This window comes from Lissotriton helveticus, chromosome 12 (genome assembly GCF_964261635.1).
Source record: "Lissotriton helveticus chromosome 12, aLisHel1.1, whole genome shotgun sequence".
Classification (NCBI taxonomy): domain Eukaryota; kingdom Metazoa; phylum Chordata; class Amphibia; order Caudata; family Salamandridae; genus Lissotriton; species Lissotriton helveticus.
In genome coordinates, this window is record NC_136073.1 from 789832296 (window position 1) to 789852169 (window position 19874).

The 19874-nt window shown below is 49.1% G+C and overlaps 1 protein-coding gene across 1 annotated transcript in view; it reads right to left on the reverse strand.

The window, feature by feature from the left end:
- LTAP1 (lipid transport auxiliary protein 1) overlaps positions 1 to 19874 on the reverse strand; it is a 48968-nt gene that overhangs the window by 18510 nt on the left and 10584 nt on the right. Inside the window, exons 2-4 of the mRNA XM_078668649.1 lie at positions 6588 to 6689; positions 4534 to 4651; positions 4086 to 4139 (exon numbers count right to left, since the gene is read on the reverse strand). Coding sequence (XP_078524775.1) covers positions 4086 to 4139; positions 4534 to 4651; positions 6588 to 6689 — 274 coding nt within the window. The remainder of the gene's footprint in view (positions 1 to 4085; positions 4140 to 4533; positions 4652 to 6587; positions 6690 to 19874) is intronic.

Here is a 19874-nt window from a genome sequence, read left to right on the forward strand (position 1 = left end):
CTCAGCGACTGGTAGTCTGATGCCACTGAGAATCCAGACTGGACTTTCATCAGGCATTGGTTGCGGCAAGGGTCTGGTACCCCGGATATTGGTGGAGGATGGCTTGTGGAGGTCCTGCCGTCTTAAGTTTTGGCAGGAAGACTGCTCTGACCTCCTTGAATGCGATGACAGTCACCTGGGCGGCTACTGCTTGGTGGACAGCAGCTTCTTTAAACCAGACGTCACAGTTGGTGCCTGCTAGCTGCAGGGGAGGAGAGTCTCTACTCCAAGAGAGATGCTGGCTTCTGGGAGTGCTGACAATGTTGCGGGCCCTGTGGAGGTTGCACAGCAGCAGGACGAGCCGGGTCTTTGCAAAATATCTGCGCAGCAGGCACAGTTTGGCACTAAAAGTCCAAAGCAGTCTTAAGTTCTCGCAGGTTCGGCTCTTCAGTGTCCTCTTATTTTTAGTCCGTGGAATCTGAAATTCTGGAAGCCCCTTAAATACTAAATTTAGGGGAGTTAGGAGAGTAGTAACCTACCTACCTTTGGGGTCTCTATGCCCTGGATATGACACCTTCCAGGAGAAAGTGGGCATAATCCTGTCCCAGTGTTCTAAATTCTGCCATCACCAAGATCACCAAAAGAACTCTTCAGTTAGTAATACATGGAAAGTCTGTCTATCAGTATTTCTTTGTATGCTTAATGCAGAATAACCATTCCTGTGCAGCTGAAAAGGGAGAAGTGTCTGAAGCTCCCTGCCTGGGTCTAAGGCTGGATAAATACTGCCCACTTTTCACCCATCATGTCACCATTGAGGAGATCCTACACATCGGTGTTGGCCAGATCCACTGGGAGGGACAAAATGCTTGTTCTAATCTGTCCCCAAGCGAGAGAGTAAGCCTGGTGCTTTGAAATCCTCTTTGCAAAGGTATATAGCAAGCCTTGAGCTAGATTGCTAGGTGATGAAAGGGCCAAACAGAATAAGGAACAACTGTACAAGGCGAAGCGGACTAGAGGCTTGCTTGGAGAATGCCTCACAGACCCATGATTGTCCAGATACCATCAGGTCCCAGTAGCTAAGCCAACTTGTAAGAACCGGTGACCAAAGATCACAGATTAACAATTGTGGAGAAGCAGCAGTATACCTGCAACTGAAATATTGCACCAACATGGCCCAGTACCCTCAACTGCTCGTTGGTTGGTGTATTTTGGGGAGTTGGATTACTTTGGCTGGAAAGTCAACAGATAGGCTTCAGACCTCGGTGCATGACAACATTTTAACTAAAGCCACATAAGGAACGAGGGCCCTAAACATACCACAGTAGAGATGCTATTTATCTAAATAGCCACTATGACCTATAGGCAGATATTTTGTGGAGAAAAACAATATTTAAGACACTGAATCTTAAAGTTAAAGTTCATCTGAGTGCCGTTCCATACGAGTAAACTCAGTGCAAGGACAAATTTATCAAATCTAGAGCTTTGAGTGGAAACATTAAAAGTATGTTTCACTTCGAGTCTCTAACCCAAAAATCGTTTTTAGATGCATCTTACAATGTGTTATTTTTATTGTGGAGATTGATTAATATGTGTGTGGTACCTCACGCTTAAGCCTTCGTAACTTTTTTCCAACAAAAAGGTATCTAGGTCAAACTTGCACCTGACTCGTTAGGAAATCTAAAAGTACCCATGGTTGTGGATTCTGCTGGATGGAAAGAAGAAAACAGGCAAAATATACAATACTGCTATTTTACTTGGGAAGGGGGGAGCGAATATGCCTTGAAAGAAGGTGCACAGTTGTAAAAAGACATTGTCATTACAGTAAGCTTAGAGCCAATCCACTGCTTACCATTTTACTATTGATTGACCTTAGTATAACTCATTTAGTTGCTTATGTGGGCTTTTTCCCTTCCTCGTGTTTGACTGCTCTCCCATTCATGATTTATGTTGCGCTCTCTCTCTCTCTCTCTCTCTCATGTGCTTCTCTCCCCCGCCCCTGGTGTGCATCACCTCTGTGTGATTTTACACCCAGCGCCAAGTTGCTCCGTCTTGCCAGTTTGCTTATCTTCTGTCACACGTGCTCCACATTGCTCTCTCAGTGGTGACCCGCTGCCTACCATGTTGCTTGTCCCCACTCTTGGACTCTGTTTGTTCTGCACCTCCTCATCCTGTGTTGCTACCCTCACCCATGCTTTCAGTGTTGTCTCCCATCCCAGACCATGTGTTGCTCCCTTCCTCCACTTGCATAAAAAAAACAACAAAAAACGCACCACTCCACTTTCCGTGTTGTCCCCCATACCTACCTCCTGTGTTGCTCCCGCCTACAACTTTTTTTTAAAATTTAATTGAATGAAAGTCATCCTCCTCAGTCATTATGTGGGCGTTCACATCAGTGGCCGACCACGCTAGAAGCTTATTTCTCACCTTGCTGCACAGCATCCGGTAATGCAAAGGTCAAAACTGTGCCCAAAACTATTCACATTTCCTCTCCTTTGCCATGGAGAGGAGAAGGAGGCTTTGGTGCTGATGCCCGAGCAAGAACTACGCCTCCACTCTAGGTTGGGACAGATCTTGGGTACATTTAAAAATCACTCCTACAAAAGGCAATCCCTGGTATCTTTTGGGTGGATCCCTTTTCTGAGATTACCCTCCTATGGCGAGCAGTAATTCACTAGGGAGAGAATTTCCTTTCCAGGGGAACCTCTCCTAGATTGATCAGTGGTCGGGTGGAGAGGGGGCTTACTGGGTTGGGGTGTATTGATGCGGTGTTAGGGAACCAATCAAATAGAAAGGAGACGGGTGATTGTTTAACGACAGGGAGCGATTGTGATGCAATAAAAAAAAAAAAAGACAAAAGTACTAGCAATCACAAGTGATCAAAAGGCTACAGAAACTTAAATACAGAACACTTCCAAAGCTCAAACATTTGAAAAGTGTAAGTGCTTTCTTTTAATAAGCCATTTTAATAGTAATTTAAACACATTTAGAAACAGGCATATGCAGTTTTTGCCTTTTAATTCACATGGATCACTAGACTTACAACCCATTGTCCCGCCAGCACTCACCACAAGGACAATAGCCCTTTCCATCAGCTACTGTACCCATAACACTCTTCCATGTTGCCCCACTAATACTAAATGCTCACTCTGCAAACTTCTTCTCTATTCCATCTATGTAGCTTAAAACAAGATCGTTTTAACTAGAATTTTAAAACAAGACATTGTGATCACATTTTTCTCTTAGGTTCCCATTCAGCTTGAAATAGGCCTTCCTTGCCAGTGGTTGCAAATAACTGCAATTTTAACAGTTGCAGAACATATTCAAAGGAGGCCAGTGTTGGGCCGGACATGCCAAATGCAAAGTGACGTTGCTTTAGGTTTATACACTTGAAGAACTTTCAAGGTAAAAAAGGTATTCCTCAAGTGATAGCCTCCCTGTCCAGTGTCTACTTGTGCCTCGCTCTCAATTCAAGGGAGGAAATGGGAGAGGATGTGGCTTAACGGCTAGGGCGGTCGACCTCAAATCTGGGGAACCGGGCTGGATTCTCGGCAAGGACGCTCAACATCCTGTGATTCTGGGCAAATCACTTAATCTCCCTGTGCCTACCAAAAATGAATGTGTCCTTATGTAACACAACAGGTGTTCATGTAAAGCGCTCCGATACCTTCGGGTCAAGTTCGCGCTATTCAAACCTACGTAAAAAATAGAACAACAAAAATGCTTGACACAATGCTGAAGGTGCAGGTTATCCGAGCAAATTTTACTTTTCTTGAATATATAGGAAGAAAAATGACTGGCCTACTCCTGTGGTGCGAGTAAACCAAAGTAACAGCAAGGAGGTTTAATTAAACAGGCTGGACCTTGAAAGCTCTAAGACGACGAAATACTAATCCAGCCAGGAGTGGCCTGAAAGTAAGCATTTTGATTGCTGCTAAACTAATAATACAATGAGTGAAATAACTTGGGTGCTAAGAAAGAGCCTTCCAAAATCGAACACATCCCACAGATATTGTTCCTCAATATGAAACAGCCTCATCCACTTTGCCCACGCAACTGACACTCCACATACTTAACACAGAACACACTTCTCATAGAAGAGTACATACCTGAAGCTCTGATGGCATCCAGTGTCTTCATTCTGTATAAATAGTTATAGCAACCTAAAGAGAAGGAGATGCAAGAAGGTTACAGACAAGAAAGGTCACGAGGGAAAAGTGTGGGTTATCAGACAGACATTCAAAAGTACCTAAAAGTACCACTAGATCTGCAGTACAATCCTCAGCAAGTAGATCTTTACGAGCAGAAACAGAACAACAATTAAAGGTCCAAGGTTAGACTAATAGTTTAGGATTATTAAAAGCTTTGTATAGATTAAGGAATAACATTGCATATACACCAATTAAAAAAGGCTGGTCAGAGACAGCAGAGTGTCCTTGGAGGAGGAGGATAAAAGTACATCCCGGGAGCGAGGGAATGGAAAAGGTTTGCATAGATTTACTGTCCTAATCCTAATGCACAGTCACAGAATCAATAGGAGGGGTAAAACAGCGATACCTTCATGGCCCCGTTCCTCTAACTCCCGCAATCTGCTGTCATCTTCTGCCAGAAGCTGAGGTTCATACTTCACCTCTTGGACTTTAGACAGTCGCACATCAATTTCCTCCTTCAGGTCCTATTATTGGAAGGGGGGGGGGGGGGGGGGGGGGAGTGGAAGGGAATCGAGACAAGATATGGTCAACAAAAGACTCTGTGCGGTATCGACACAAGATAACCTGCCTCTTTGGTCTCCAGACTGGGCCCATTGCAAAAACGAGAGAATATTGGCAAAGAATAGGACATAGAATGCAAGTAATAAAAAAATGCTATACATGTAGATTTTGATATTTTAATCAACGTAGATATCTGCAGAATGCTTAGAAGTTAACTAGTCAAGCAGATTGAAATTAAAGTGCATCAGGAAGATTGATATTTTAAAAAAACTGCATTAAACAGGTAGAGTATTCCAGTTTAATAAAACTTCTCAATTTAATGCTGGACAACAGGCTTGCAGTCAAACCTTGAACTAAAGAGGGCACATAATTAGTGATGTACAAAGTTCATTTTGACAGGATAGAAAAAATAGCAGGCAAAGAAAACATTTGTGGGGAAAAAAAATACAATTTTCAGGGAAAAAATGGCTGCGTAAAATAATCCACATAATCAAAACTTCTAAATAAATAGGTACGGATAGTTCATCCAATGCCACAATGAATTGCTAGACCATGGCTTTAGAACCTGCAAGACAGCCTTCGTTATAGGGACTGTGTACGATTCTTGAGCAAGGCATTATCAAAATGAAATGAAATACCAGCATTTGGAAAGCGCACAGCTACCTCCAGAGAGGTGTCCCGGTGCTGGGATCAGTCGGTAACATTAAGCGAGTCATTGCCTAGAGTCGCATGGTGCTGGGCTAACCTGTCGCCGCCGGCACCGGGGACCGAACCGTGAACCCCGTGGTCCGGAGTCAGGCACCCTGGCCGCTGCGCCACACCTCTTCCACAATAATTACACTTAAACATTAGCAGAGATAATAGGTCTGGCCTCGGCAAGACAGTACTTTAAATTAATGTAACCTGCAGGCACTTTAAACACATAAGGGTGATTAATAAAGAATGGGAAAAAAGTATTGGCAAAGTAAAATATTGGCCCACCAGCGCTGGCACCGAGGGGTATAAAGTATAAAACGTATACATTTCTAGTTTATACAGGAGTCAAAGAAGGCAACATATTGGGACCTTTATCCTGTAATTTATATCTGACAGATCTATATTCAGGTGTATGTCAAAGTAACAAGCATTCTCCCCAAACTCTGCATGTAGGCTTTACCAGCTACGTATAATGCAGAAGGCTAGTACCCGTGTCACGTATGCAAGCTAGATTGCAGCATCGTCTGGTGTCCATAACTAGCTATTGTTTGAATAATTAATACTAGGTCTATTAATGTAAGTACAACTAAGTGTAGGACTTTATCCTTTAGGAAGAAGAGAACAGTGTGAACGTTGATAACATAAGAAATAAAGATAATTAGGCATATTTATTATATATTGGTTGATTATATGCTTTATTGGCAACATTATGCTAATTTGAAATTGAGAACTAGATCTCCAGGTGTTGTAAACTAAGGAATGTAAATGCTCATCCCCTCCCTCAATCCCCCACCCCCCAAAAAAGCCACACACCACAAGCTAGTTCTGAAAACAGTCCAGGGTCCCTGAAAACTAGAGGCTATATTGGCAAGATGTTCAGACAGGAACCTTAAATCAAAGAGAACCCTGACAAGCCCTTTCATAGTTAAGCAATTGCACTGTTGTTGCTAATGTATTCTGCGAATGAAGTTCATGTATACTTTAATACGAATTAGTTTTGGATGGAGATACTGTATCAAATAGATTATATACACATACATACACCCCCCGAATACATTTAAGGCTAAGATGTTTCCTAAGGTATCTTTGTTTTTCTATTGGCAGCCTGCTTTTCCTATAACAATTCAACATGATCAATAAATCTGTAAGTTGTAGTGAAACGTGGCCACCAATTAAGAACAGAAATGGCCACTAATCACTCACCTTGGGTGCATTGTGCCCTATCGGAACATGTGGGCCTCGTCGCGACTTCATGGCGAAACGCATAATTTGCCTCTTCACGAAAATAAACAGCAAAACAAAGACCTAATCAAAAAGAAAAACATTTCTTTAAACTGAAGGTGGAAAATGTGCGGCAGAATAATGGACCCCTCTAAAGGAGGTTTCCATGCAACAAAACGTGGTGACTCCCTAAAATAAAGGAATGTTATTGATCTGAAGGAATGGAACAGTTCTGGAAATAGCTATCGCAGGTCCCCACTGTAAAAAAATGGCTCTATATATACTGGACCAAAGTAAGGTACAGTGTGTATAGAGCCCCCAGTCCCCAGAGGTTTGGCAGAGGCTAAAGTTAGATATAACCTTACTCTCTAAAGGGGTAGCTTGGTCGAGCAGTAAGGTGGTATCAGAGGACAGTGTAAAGCATTTGTTGTACACACTCAGTCAGCAAATGGTATCACACACTCGAACGGAACTCTAGGCCAATTGTTTTGTAGAAAAAGATATAGTTGTTTTATTTTAGAACCAACAAGGTATCAAAATATACTTTCTTAGAATGAATTACTTTAGTTAACCCCTTGGCCGCGGCGGTAATTCCGCCGCGGTGCTCGGGGAGGGGGGAGTCCGCGTGGTGCCGCCATGCTCGTGACAGAACCACTCAGTCACGAGCGCGCTGTGCTTGTGACGGAGTGGTTCTGTCACGGCCCCGCCCGCTCAATAGAACGTCCACGCAGGCGCGGAATTCCTGCAGCGTGGGCGGGGCGGCCGCGCCGGAACCACTCCGTCACCAGCACAGCGCGTCCGTGGCTCGTGACGGAGTGGTTCCGTCACGAGCACTCAAGGGGTTAAATACTTAACAGGCAATAGACTTTTTGAATGCAATAGTTACAGTTTGTTGCAATAGGCAACGCAATTTCAAACACAATGCAACATTGAGCTCAATGGGAATTTTCAGTTAAACGCAATTAATTACTTTGTAGATTACTTTTATAACCACAAGACTGGATCCTAGATTCAGTCCTGGGACATGTCCTGTAAACAGTTAAGTAAAAGCGTTTTGGTTATAGTAGTGATTTTTAAGGAATATTATGGTATTTTAAAAGTTGACAGTTTTTCAGTTGAAACTACAAATGTTATCCTATGAAAGGAAATTCAATTTGCAGGTAAAGTATGTTCATGTTACTTTGGTAATCCAGTACTGGACTCCTAGGTTCAGCACTGGGACATCTACCTAAAACAGGCAAGGAATTACGTTTTGGTAGTTGGTATGATTTTTAAAGAATATCTGTAGTTTGCAAAAATCGACACAAAAGAAATTTCACAGAAAAACAGTCAATGGTTTCCTATGGGAGAAAATTCAGGTTACTGGTAAGTACGGTTAAAATTACTTTTCAGGGTTTGTGCTGGGCTAAAAAGATGCATCACTGAGGTCTCTCCTGATTCCAAGTGAGTAAATCGGAATTTGTTGTTCGGCTGATTTTAGGTGAATATTTTAAAGTTTCAAAACTCTACACTTCGAAGAAATTCCAAGTGAAACCAGTCAATGTTAGACTATGGAAGAAAAGTGAGTTATCGGCTTGAAGGTAAGTACTCGACTTGCAGAGTTACGGTTTTGGGCATAGACTATGGGGTCCCCCAGGGTCAGGTAGGTACAGGTGGTACACCCTCAGTGGCACAGGGGCAGCCGGGTGCAGAGGGAGTTAGGCCCAATGTTATCCAATGCGAGGCAGGGGGCCTTCTGTTGGTGGCTGCTGGCTAGCAGGCCACGCGGCTGTGGGAGCTGGGCTCCTGGTCGCTTGCTCAGGGCAAATGGGGAAGTAGGATAGGGCAAAGGTTGCACTGCCAGGGGCACTCGGGCGGCTGGGTGCAGGGTGCTTTTGACACTTCGGGCGCTCAAGGTTATTTAATAGAGATCTTGGAAAGTGAACAAAGGCTGCAGGTTTGGAGACGTAGATTCTTCTGGAGCGACCAACACTTCGAGGGGTAAGTTGGGATCTTGGAGGATAGGTAGGACCCCCGGAGTTGGGCACAAGGGGCGCCGGGGTGTATTTTGGATTCGGGAAATCTTACCCTCTGCTGGTCGCGGTTGGGGTCCCCGGTTCTGAGGCTGCAGGCGTCGTCTGGGTCATAGAAGAGTGTCCTTGGGCACTGGATTCCAGGTAAGAATTGCCGGGGGTGGGGTGGCTTTGGGGAGTCCTCAGGGTCTTTGTCCACTTGGGCACAGGCGGGTGCAGAGTGGGCTGGGTTCGCGGTTCCTGGCTGGCACCAGGGGTATTGCGGTTTGAGCAGAACCACTGCTCATGGGGGTCCCAGTCTCTAAGAGGGTCAAGGGAGGCAGGTCCTCAGGGGTTCTCGAGGTTGCTGTCCTCAGGAGACGCCGGGATTTAGCAGGAGCAGCTTCAAGGATCAACACGCCGGTAGGGCTGGGGCCAAGTCAGTTGGTGTCGTCCTCTTGTTAGCAGCTGCACGGCAGGACGACTTCTTGGTTTTCTTTCTTGTTTCAAAATTGGGATCTGATGAAGGAAGGTTCAGGGTGCCCCTAAATACTAAATTTAGGGGAGTTTCAGGTAGGGTGAGGGCAGGGACCAATAGGTCATGCCCTGGGGTGGGTATACCCCCTAACCTGCGCCTCTCCTGTGGGAGGGGGGGTGGGCAGGAGCCTAGCTGTGAGTGGGTAGGGCTTCCCATCCTCAAGAATGGTGGTAGCCCCGGGTCGTGCTTCACCTCGCTTCCCCCACCTGAGGGGTGGAGTTGGCACAGGCTGGCACACCCCCTTTCCTGACGTAGGGTTTTCAGCCAGTCTTCCCGCCAGAGTGGGGGTCAGAACTGGTGGGGGACAGTTGCTGAGTACAGCAAGTGGCCTGGAGAAGCTCACAAAGGCGGCATGCCTTTGAAGCTTCCCCCTGCCCATCCTGGGGGAGGAGACCTAGTACATCGCCCAAGATGTGCATTGTTGCAAGCCCAGGAGAGCGGGGGCTCTCCACCCAGGGGTCCAGCAACATGTCTGCTGTGTGGCAGCATAGGGAGCCTCTCAGACAAGACGTGGATTGTAGGTTAGGTTTCAGGGAGCATCTCTAAGACGCCCTCTGTAGTGCATTTTACATTAAGTCCCACACTGGCATCAGTGTGGGTTTAATGTGCTGAGAAGTTTGATACCAAACTTGTCAGTCTTCAGTGTAGCCATAATGGTGCTGTGGAGTTCTTAATGACAACCTCCCAGCACCATATACTCTTAATGGCTTCACTGCACTTACAGTGCCCAGGAATGGCCCTGGGTGCTGTAGGGGCACAGGGCTCATGCACCTGTGCCCACACCACTGGCATAGGGCACCCAGCAAGAGAGGTGACTGATGGATGCCAGGGCAGTGGGTTTGTGGGCATGGTACACAGGGATGCGTGCCATGTCGACTCTTGGTTTAGTTCTGCACCAGGCCACTCAGCCTGCAAGAGAGTGTGTGAGTGTGCCCCCTAAGGGTGGCACAACAAGTGCTGCAGCCCTTAGGGGTCTTCTCTGGTCACAATGCCCTGGGTACCCATGGTACCATTTACCAGGGGCTGACATGGGGCCAGAGATACCAACTGGGTTTTAGCTTCAATACAGTTTTAGGGAAGGAACATGTGCCCTGGGCACCTAATTGGCAGGAGCCCAGGGCACACTCAGTCAAAGCACATCAGCAAAAAATGGGGCATTCCATGCAAGAAAGATGGCACTTTCTCACACCCATATTATAGTTGCACTAGATATATGTCATTAAATTGCATTTGAGAGACTCACTAACCAGAGTGCCTCAAAATAGGCAACCTTAATCCATGGTGTTTCAAAGCAGGTCTTTTTACACCCATCGACTTCACACTCATATTACATTGGAATAGTTTTTGGGCTCTCCACAAATTACTTTTAAATCATGAATAAGGGCTGTGCGCTACCTCATAGTCGGTCGGCAGACAAGGAAAAAACAGATTTCCATGCTGGCACATTTCCTTGACGAATGTGATACTACAGGAGAGTGCCACCCTATTGTGGACACCCTACGCATAAGGTTTCTCTCTTACAGAAGAGATCCAGAAAGGCGACAGCATAAGGCCTCATCTGACTGCATGGAATACATGTGTAGCTAGGCAAAGATTGTAGCGCTTCAGATGAAGGCCAGAGACCCAAATGAGCTTTCGAACGGCCGAAAGATGTTGGTGTAGTTATACGGGTGGATAAGGCATCTCATCTGATTTCCGAAACAATGGCATCATCATCATATACGAGACTCCCATAAGGAAAATCACTGTGTATATCTAAAAGATAATTTTATTTTAAATTGCATCCCTGAGAATATCCATTTATCTAAGAATTCCCACCAATGGTTGAGTTCACCAAGGTGGTAATCCTCTACCGTGGTGTAGAATACTGCATATGATTAAGCCTACCACTGTGAGTTGTGGGCGAGGTGAAATCTCCAAACCCAGAGAGCATGTATGGGTGAGCAGCTGAAGACATCTATTCAAAAGTATGAAACACAGCCTAAGCTTCAGGGAAGGGACAAGCACAATAAGAAGGCAAGCAGTACAATAAGAAGCTAGCGATTGATCAACGGGTGGGCGCTAAGCTCTACAAGTTTTAGGTAGAATCCGTAAGACTTTTTAGGCGAGACCTAAAAATAGAGGGAATTTCAATAACAAGTCATAGGTTTTACAGCCACTTTGAATAACTTAAGTGTGCAAGCTATTCTCTAACCACTTGAGCATGTATTGCCCAATCTCTTCACTATTAATTCCAATGCATTTTTTTCAGTTTTCAATCACCCTAATAGCGTACCAGTTCATATAATATGCAGAATATTCAAATTATGACAGATTGGTAATGCAATACAAATTTATCACTGGACAATGCGTTGAAGGACCTTGCTGCTATTAAAAAGTTAAATCCGGAGATGGGGCAGACGAATCAAGATGGTGGTCGCACTTAAAGAGTGCTCCTGACCCCTCCATCATCCGTGTCGAAATCCGCCGCCATCAGTGCCCCTACAAGCCCCCACTGGCCCCTGCCGTGCCTACTGCTGTGGAGAGTGCCCTACGTGGAGAAACAACTCGCAGAGTTACCTGCTAAGGGGATAATTCGCCCTGCGCTCCAGCCTGCTGGCTCCCAAGATGGCGGCGCCCATTTCTTGAGCCTCGCCGCTCTAGCCTCGCTCTGACTCCCCCAGCCTGTTGTCGGAACCCCTCCTGTGCAGTGCACTGTATGACTGAGCGGTGCCTGCCCTGGTCACGAATGGGGTTGGGCTGTTTGGTGCTCGGATCGTGGAGGCGGCCCTCCCTCCCCGACCACATCTCTGCCTTCCTTGGCCCGGCCTACGGGTGACTGGAGGACTACGCTTCGCATGGGTGGCTGATTGGCCGCTATAACGAGCGGCGGGGGCCTGAGATCTGCCACCCATCCTCCCACTCTGGGCCTGGGATTGACGCCGGTCTGGATCTACGCTCGAGGTCTTGACAGGGGGCGCTGCCTGGAGGCGTGATTGGGGTCAGCCGCACTTGGGACCTGGAAAGCGGGATCTGCCCGAGCCGTCCCCGATGCTCCCGAAGCCTGGGGTTGTGGGGCCTCTTCCTGGCGGGATTGTCAGGTCTGTGTTCCCCATTCCCACCCTCGCTGCCACAGTCCCGGGACCTCTCATCCTTTGGAAGCGTGGCGGGGGCAATCAGCAGGTCTCCTGCCTCATGTCCAGTGCTGGAGCCCAGTTGAATGGAGGTGGGTGAATGCGCTCCATCTGTGACTGGAGTGCGTGGGGGCGGGGGTGTGTGGGTGGTAGGAGAAGAGAGTTTCCTGGCCTGGGACCCCCCCCCCCCCCAACTTGAGCCAGAGTTGCCACACCTTGCCCGCCCACTAATTCTGTGATGACCTCCCATTGAGGCTGGGCCCACCCTGGCAGGCTTTGACACACATCGCATTTGCTCCATCCTGGCACTTTGCACACCTGGGTGACTCTTTGAACTATTGATCAAAACCCTTGCCCCTCTGCTGCCTGGGGCCTCACGGTACTTGGCTTTACGGACCAGACTGGTGCGACGCATCAGGTGCTGTAACCCACTTACTGGGAGGTGGAGCCAGCCGCACATATAGAGTGGCGTGGGGTCCTGGGTGTGGGTCCGTGCCACAGCTCCCTATCCTCGGCCTTGGTTCTGGAACATCCCAGGTGCAAAAAGCCACTGACTGGAGGGTGGATACGGCCAAATGTGTTGAGCGGCGTGGGGATCTGGAGGTGGGGCCCTTACAACGCTCCTTATCCTTGATCCCTGCCTGCAGTATCCCCAACGTCACGGTGGGCCTCCGTCAGTAGGGTCCACGCAGCTGGCTCTGTGGCTCCTACCCCAATAGTGCTCTCACAAACGTGGGCGGAGGGGGTAGTATCAGCCGCACACATCGAGCCGCATGGAGTCGTCAATACCGCCCCCACCCCTTGGCGCTGCTCTTGGAGGGCCTGGACCAGGCCCTGCTGGTCTTAATCGCCTGAACCCGTTCTTCCAGTCCTGGGCTATGTCTACACCTTGCCGGGGACCTGCTTGGGGAAGCGGAACTGGCCGCATTCATTGAGCGGCCCAAGACCCGAGATCCAGACTCCCTCCACCGACCCCCCTCCCTCCCCCCTCCGCCTCCACTTGGGACGAGCGGCGCCCTCTCCGGGCTGGGCGAGCCTTTGTTCTCCTTGGATCGGCCTCCACTTTGGGCAGCCGGATGTCTAGACCTGCTTTAGCCTGTGCCTGGCGTTAGTGGGCTTGCAAGGGGGTGGATCTGGTGCCCAGGCCTGAGTATCGGCGACTTGGGCGCTGGGCCTCCCCCACTGAGGGCAGTCTGCCCCAGGAAGTAAAAATAAATAAAAATCGACGAGGGGGAGACAGTGTGATCGCCGGGACTCGGGTCCTAGTTGATGATCTCTTCCGAGGCTCCTCCAGCTCTCAACAGCAGAGCCAATTCGCCGAGCTACCCAAGCCATGGCCTGGACCCATCTGGGGGAATTGTGCCCCGCCTGGTCAAACTCCAACCGGTCTAGAAGCCCAGCGCTCCAAGGATCCAGTGAGGATGCAGGAATCGGATTTGTGGAGGCCCACGAGGCTGATGACACTGTGACATCCGTCAATATGGAGACGTCCATCATTGCCACGAACTGCCCTGCTAAACGTTTTAGCTTAGCGATTTGTTATTGTTAATTTACCTTGCTCAGGACGACAGATGCTTCAGTTTCTGAAGCATAGGGTGTGTGTGTGTGAGGAGGGGGGCGGGAGGGTTGTCCTCCGAATTGTTTTTGCCCTGGCTCCGTTTGAGCCTTTGCTTCATGTTTTTAAAAACAGCCTGCCAATTGCACACAACACTGCCATCGACAGACAACATATCACCTTGCACATGCCACACCTTTCTGTACTATGCAGATGCCCACCAGTGGTAGACCCCTCCACGTTCTGTCATGGAACGTGAATGGCTTGCTGGATCGCATCAAAACGGGCAGCGGACCTCAAATATGCCCAACACCATGCTCCCGATGTACTCCTTCAAGAGACTCACCTGATGGAAACCCACTGCCTATTTATAGCAAGATACGGGTTTGACAGAGTGTGGCATTCCGGTTTCACGCGAGGCTCCCGGGGGGGTGGCCATGCTAATCCGGAGGGGCCTTCCCTTCACTCCTGCATAGGTGACGACCGACACACAAGGCCGCTATGTGACCATTTTCGGTAGGCTTGAGGTCACGTCCTGAACCTAATCTCAAAATACATCCCACCTGCCACACTCCCCTCCACTCTCCATCACCTTACAGGTGTGATCTCCGTGCTGCCCCTGGGGCAGACAGTAATTGTGAGCGACTTCAATGTGGGTATGTAACCGTCACTTCACACAACTGGAGAACCGTCATCGTTGTGCCTCTCACTCCAAGAGGCTATCCGACTGGTTAGCTGCCCTTGGCCTGTGTGATGTCTGGAGGATTTGGAACCACCGGAGGAAATAATATGCTCACACTTCGGCGGCCCACCACACTCACTCTTGCATTGATTTGCTCCTCTTGCCTGCCACCGATTCCCAATAGGTCTCTACCATCTCTATTCCCCCCCCCGGGGAATCTGACCATTCAGCAGTTCGTTGTGCCTGGGTGGCGCCGCTAATGCGACGCGGACGGTCTGGTGACTGAACGTATGGTTTCTGCAGGACGCAGAAAATAAGGATGCACTTGCAGTAGAGCTGTAGCATTATTTCCTCATCAACCTGGGATCGGTGCCCTCCCAGGGCACACTCTTGGAGACAGGTAAGGCCACTTTGCATGGCGTAGCCAGGCGCTTAGTGCGCATGAAACGTGCGGCACAGACTGCTCGCCTGACCCAGCTTGAGGTGCAAGCCACACGGCTGGAACTGATTGTCACAAATATGGCTGAAGTTCAACCCGCCAGACAGCTTGCGGCGATCCGAGACAAGATCCACCAGATATCCCTTTAACTCTGCCAAGATGCTGTGTGGCACTCCACCGTGGCCCGTGTCTACAGATGGGGTGACAAAAATGAAAAGTTGCCTAACAACTTAGTCTCCTACCCAAAGGCCACCAGATTTATCCCCGAGATCCGAGACGCAGTTGGAACCCGCCATTGCACCTCACAGGCTATTGCCCAGGCGTTCGCGGGCTACTATGCCCAGCTGTATTCAGCCCACCCCCTGGGGTCTCTCTGGTCGACTTGTTGGGGCAGGCGGCTGTCCGACTCCCATGCCTTGCCCAGGAAGAATCGACAGACCTTGATTTCCCCTTTTCCCCAGAGGAGATAAATGGGGCCATCTCCTTGTTGCTTTCTGGTAAGACACCAGGCCCGGATGGCTTCCCACAGGATTATGCAGCCTATAGGGACTTATTGGTGCCCCATTTGGTGGACCTCTTCCAGCACGTGGCCGATGAGGGCTACTTGCCCCCCCCCGACTGACGTGGCTACTATAGTGGTCATCTCGAAGACCCAGCCACCTCCTCTCTCCTGTGCGGACTACCGTCCGATCTCTTTAATCAACACTGAAATAAACAAGCATTTGCAATGCAATGGTCTCGGCATCATTAAAGGTAGAGCTATTGTCATTGCTCATGACATTTTTTTTCTTTAAATCAAAAATAAATGGGCATTGTCATTAACATTGCCAATACACAGCACTCTGCACTCAACAGCACACAATGCTCTGCACACTTGCTCTGCACTCACTACTCTGCACCCTCACTACTCTGCACTCTGCACCCTCACCACTCTGCACTCTGCACCCTCACCACTCTGCACCCTCACCACTCTGCACTCTGCACCCTCACCACTCTGCACTCTGCGCCCTCACCACTCTGCACTCTGCGCCCTCACCACTCTGCACTCTGCGCCCTCACCACTCTGCACTCTGCGCCCTCACCACTCTGCACTCTGCGCCCTCACCACTCTGCACTCTGCGCCCTCACCACTCTGCACTCTGCGCCCTCACCACTCGGCGCCCTCACCACTCGGCGCCCTCACCACTCGGCGCCCTCACCACTCGGCGCCCTCACCACTCGGCGCCCTCACCACTCGGCGCCCTCACCACTCGGCGCCCTCACCACTCGGCGCCCTCACCACTCGGCGCCCTCACCACTCTGCACTCTGCACTCGGCGCCCTCACCACTCTGCACTCTGCGCCCTCACCACTCTGCACTCTGCGCCCTCACCACTCTGCACTCTGCGCCCTCACCACTCTGCACTCTGCGCCCTCACCACTCGGCGCCCTCACCACTCGGCGCCCTCACCACTCGGCGCCCTCACCACTCGGCGCCCTCACCACTCGGCGCCCTCACCACTCGGCGCCCTCACCACTCGGCGCCCTCACCACTCGGCGCCCTCACCACTCGGCGCCCTCACCACTCTGCACTCACCACTCTGCACTCACCACTCTGCACTCACCACTCTGCACTCACCACTCTGCACTCACCACTCTGCACTCACCACTCTGCACTCACCACTCTGCACTCACCACTCTGCACTCACCACTCTGCACTCACCACTCTGCACTCACCACTCTGCACTCACCACTCTGCACTCACCACTCACCACTAAAAATACAGAAAGCGGACACCTCCCTGTTAGAATCCTAGGGAAGAGAAGACGCGCCCAGAGATGACCACGTGAGCTCGTTCGCATGGGGAAGGAACATCGCTTAATCTTAAATACCATGAAGTGATTGTACTGTGGAAGAACGCCGCTACTCGGCCAGCATGGGCTCCAACTTGTTAAGCTCTTGAGATAACTAAATTAATTAGCGTGAATGCCCTTGTGGGAAATCAGCCCATTCTCTTGTACAAGCCGCCCGTGAATACAAAGAGAACACAGGCTACCTGATGTACGGCAGCCAACCAAAACACCGGCGGAAAGCAATTACTTTCCGTCAGGACCGTACACTTCTCATAATAAGCGCCAATGGACGCGACATAAAGCAATCTGCAATGCATCTTTGTTCTGCGAAATAACCGCTCGTGGCCCGCATCGCTATTGTTTAGGCACTAATCAAATGCTACAGCTGGCTGCGCCGCACGACGCCAACATAAATAAGGTCGGCACTTTCACACTCACCCCTTGCATGCAACCATTGTAACTCCACAGACCACACTTTGTCCCCAGCAGTCTCTTAGTATCGCGGCCGCCCCGGAAGTCAGGCACGGTCGCCTGTGACGGGGGCGGGGCCACGTTCAGACCGGAAGAGGAGGCAGGCGGAGTCGTTGCGTCTCGCGGCCCGGGGCTCCTGTGAGCGGTGTAGAGCCCCTGGGCCGCGCCAGCAGGAGTTTGGGCGCCGCGTGCTGAGGTAAGGTAAGTTCCAAAAGGCTGGAGTGGGATTGGTGCACTTGTGTGTGTATGCTCGTGTGTGTGTGTGTATGTATGTATGTGTGCGACGGTGACGGCGGGGGGCGGGCCTGGGTGCACTTGTGTATGTGCATGTGTCAGGGGTGGTGTCTGTATGTATGTATGTGCGTGCGTGCATGGGCGCTTGTGTGTGTGTGTATGCGCATGCGTGTGTGGTGCTTGCGCTTCCCAGGAGACAGCGCCTGGCCACAGCGCGCGTTCCAGTTACAAATCGCCTCGAAGGATGCGCGCGGCCGGGACTGTCTCCTGGGAAGCACGCTCGGTGACATAAGATCTCGGCGGAGACGCGCTTCCGCGCGTCTTTAGCCGAGACCTAAAAATATTGCCACAACCCTGGCCCAGCGCTTTCGCACCTTGTTGCACAAACTTGTCCATCTGGACCATTGTGGCTTCATGCCGGCACGCAGCACTGCATATGGCGCCTCCACCTCGCCCATCACCACAACCTCACACCATACCTGGTTCTCCTACTTATAGATTTTGAAAAGGGTCTTTGACACGGTTGACTGGAACTACCTAGAGGGCGTCGTGATGGCATTCAACCCTAGTTTCCGACGCCTCATCCGGGTCCTGTATTCCCATCCCAAAGCTGAGGTCCTGACCAATTGTGCCTTTTCGGAGGAGTTTCCAATCCGAAGAGGCACCCGTCAGGGATGCCGCCTCTCACCACTCTTATCCGCTAAGGCAATGGAGCCCCTGGCAGGCCTCATACGTAATGATTCCCAAATCCAAGGGAGGCCCTGGGATCCGCACAAGGTGGATAAAATCGCCTTATATGCAGAAGATGTCCTGCTTTTCTTGGCGGACCCAGAGTGCTGCGGCCCACGCTGCCTGGAGGTGCTCCTGGCCTTCGAGAACGTCTCAAGCCTACGGCTCAACCTGGCAACGTCCACTATGATACCCCTCCATCTCTCCAGGGCTTGCTTCGATTGGCAAACTCGTATCCCCATCAGGAGACAATTGTTTAGTTACCTTGGGATCTGGGTGTGACTACTCCCAGAGTTGGAATGGGTGCTTAACATCGCACCACTGGTCACGAAAGCCACAACTGACCTTAAGCGCTGGCAAACCCTCCCACTTAAACCCCTTGGAAGAGGGGCACTCTTTAAAATGATGATCCTCCCCTGCTTCCTCTACATCATTCAGAATACCACCTCTCATCTCCAGTGTTGGTTCCGAGACTTTGACGGGGTAATTGCTAGGTTCTTATGGGGGGGGGGGTGGCCGTGAATTGCCCTTGCCCGCTGCCGGATCCTGCCCTTTGATGGAGGCAGGGTATGACATCTTCTTCTTTACTACTTGGCTACCAGACTCTTGTCGTCCATGATTGGTTCACTGGGGGAGTTGGCTGACCCGGCCTATTGGACTGAGCTTAGAACCATGGACTTTCAGCAAATCCAAGCCTACTTGTATGGGGCCCCCATTCCACAGGCGATAACACCTATTACCAGAGTGGTCCTAGTAGATTTGTAAATCATTCGCTAATGTATATTGATTTAATGACTGGCTGGATACAGCTCTTATTAAACTACCCCAGCTAAAATAAACCTTAATTATTCATACCGTTTGGCAATCACAAAAGTGTAGATTATGTGGTTATACTAATGAAACGTTATTGCACATTGTGTGTATTTGCCCTAAATTGCGTCAAGAAAGATTAACACTTTTAAAATCAATATTCAAGAAACAAGGGGTGAGAACGTGTCGCCAAGCGATAATACTGTGCCTTCAAGGGCGTATTATCAATTTAACAGTTAACTTTGTCAAATTCATCCTTATAGCAGAGGAAAAACTGGATCAGGACGATGATGCGTTCATGCAATAAATAGAAAGTGGCTATGATACCAAATACATTGCTTTTTTCCTATACTGGCAATGTAACTGGATAAATTCCATATAGTATTTAAGGTTCAAGGTAATCTTAAGAAGCACGGATGCACTTTATATTTTAACCATATAGCTGGATCAAATGTGTTATCTTATGCATTGCTTCTTTTAAAGGGGCTGTTTAAATACTAGAAAGGGGACTCAAAGATGATTTGTATGGATGGTTTTACTCATATGTATGGTGATTAATAATGAAATGTAATGTTTATATTAGGTTATGAATGAATTATTGGTCTATGATGTTTATGTATTTTATGTATTCCCAACGGTTATAAAGGTAAGTTAACACTTCCTCATCTTTAAGGAACGTAAGAAATGGTCCTGTTTTATGAACTGTGTTATTTTATTGTAAAGATTTTAAATAATCGGACAATAAAGAATTATACAATCAATTATTAAAAGCACAAGCTAAAGGTGAATTATCTGTAGGTAAAAGAAGGGGTGATTCCCGTACGATGGAGGAAAGATTGCTTGAATTGACCTTGGCTCATGGTCTAAAAGACATTG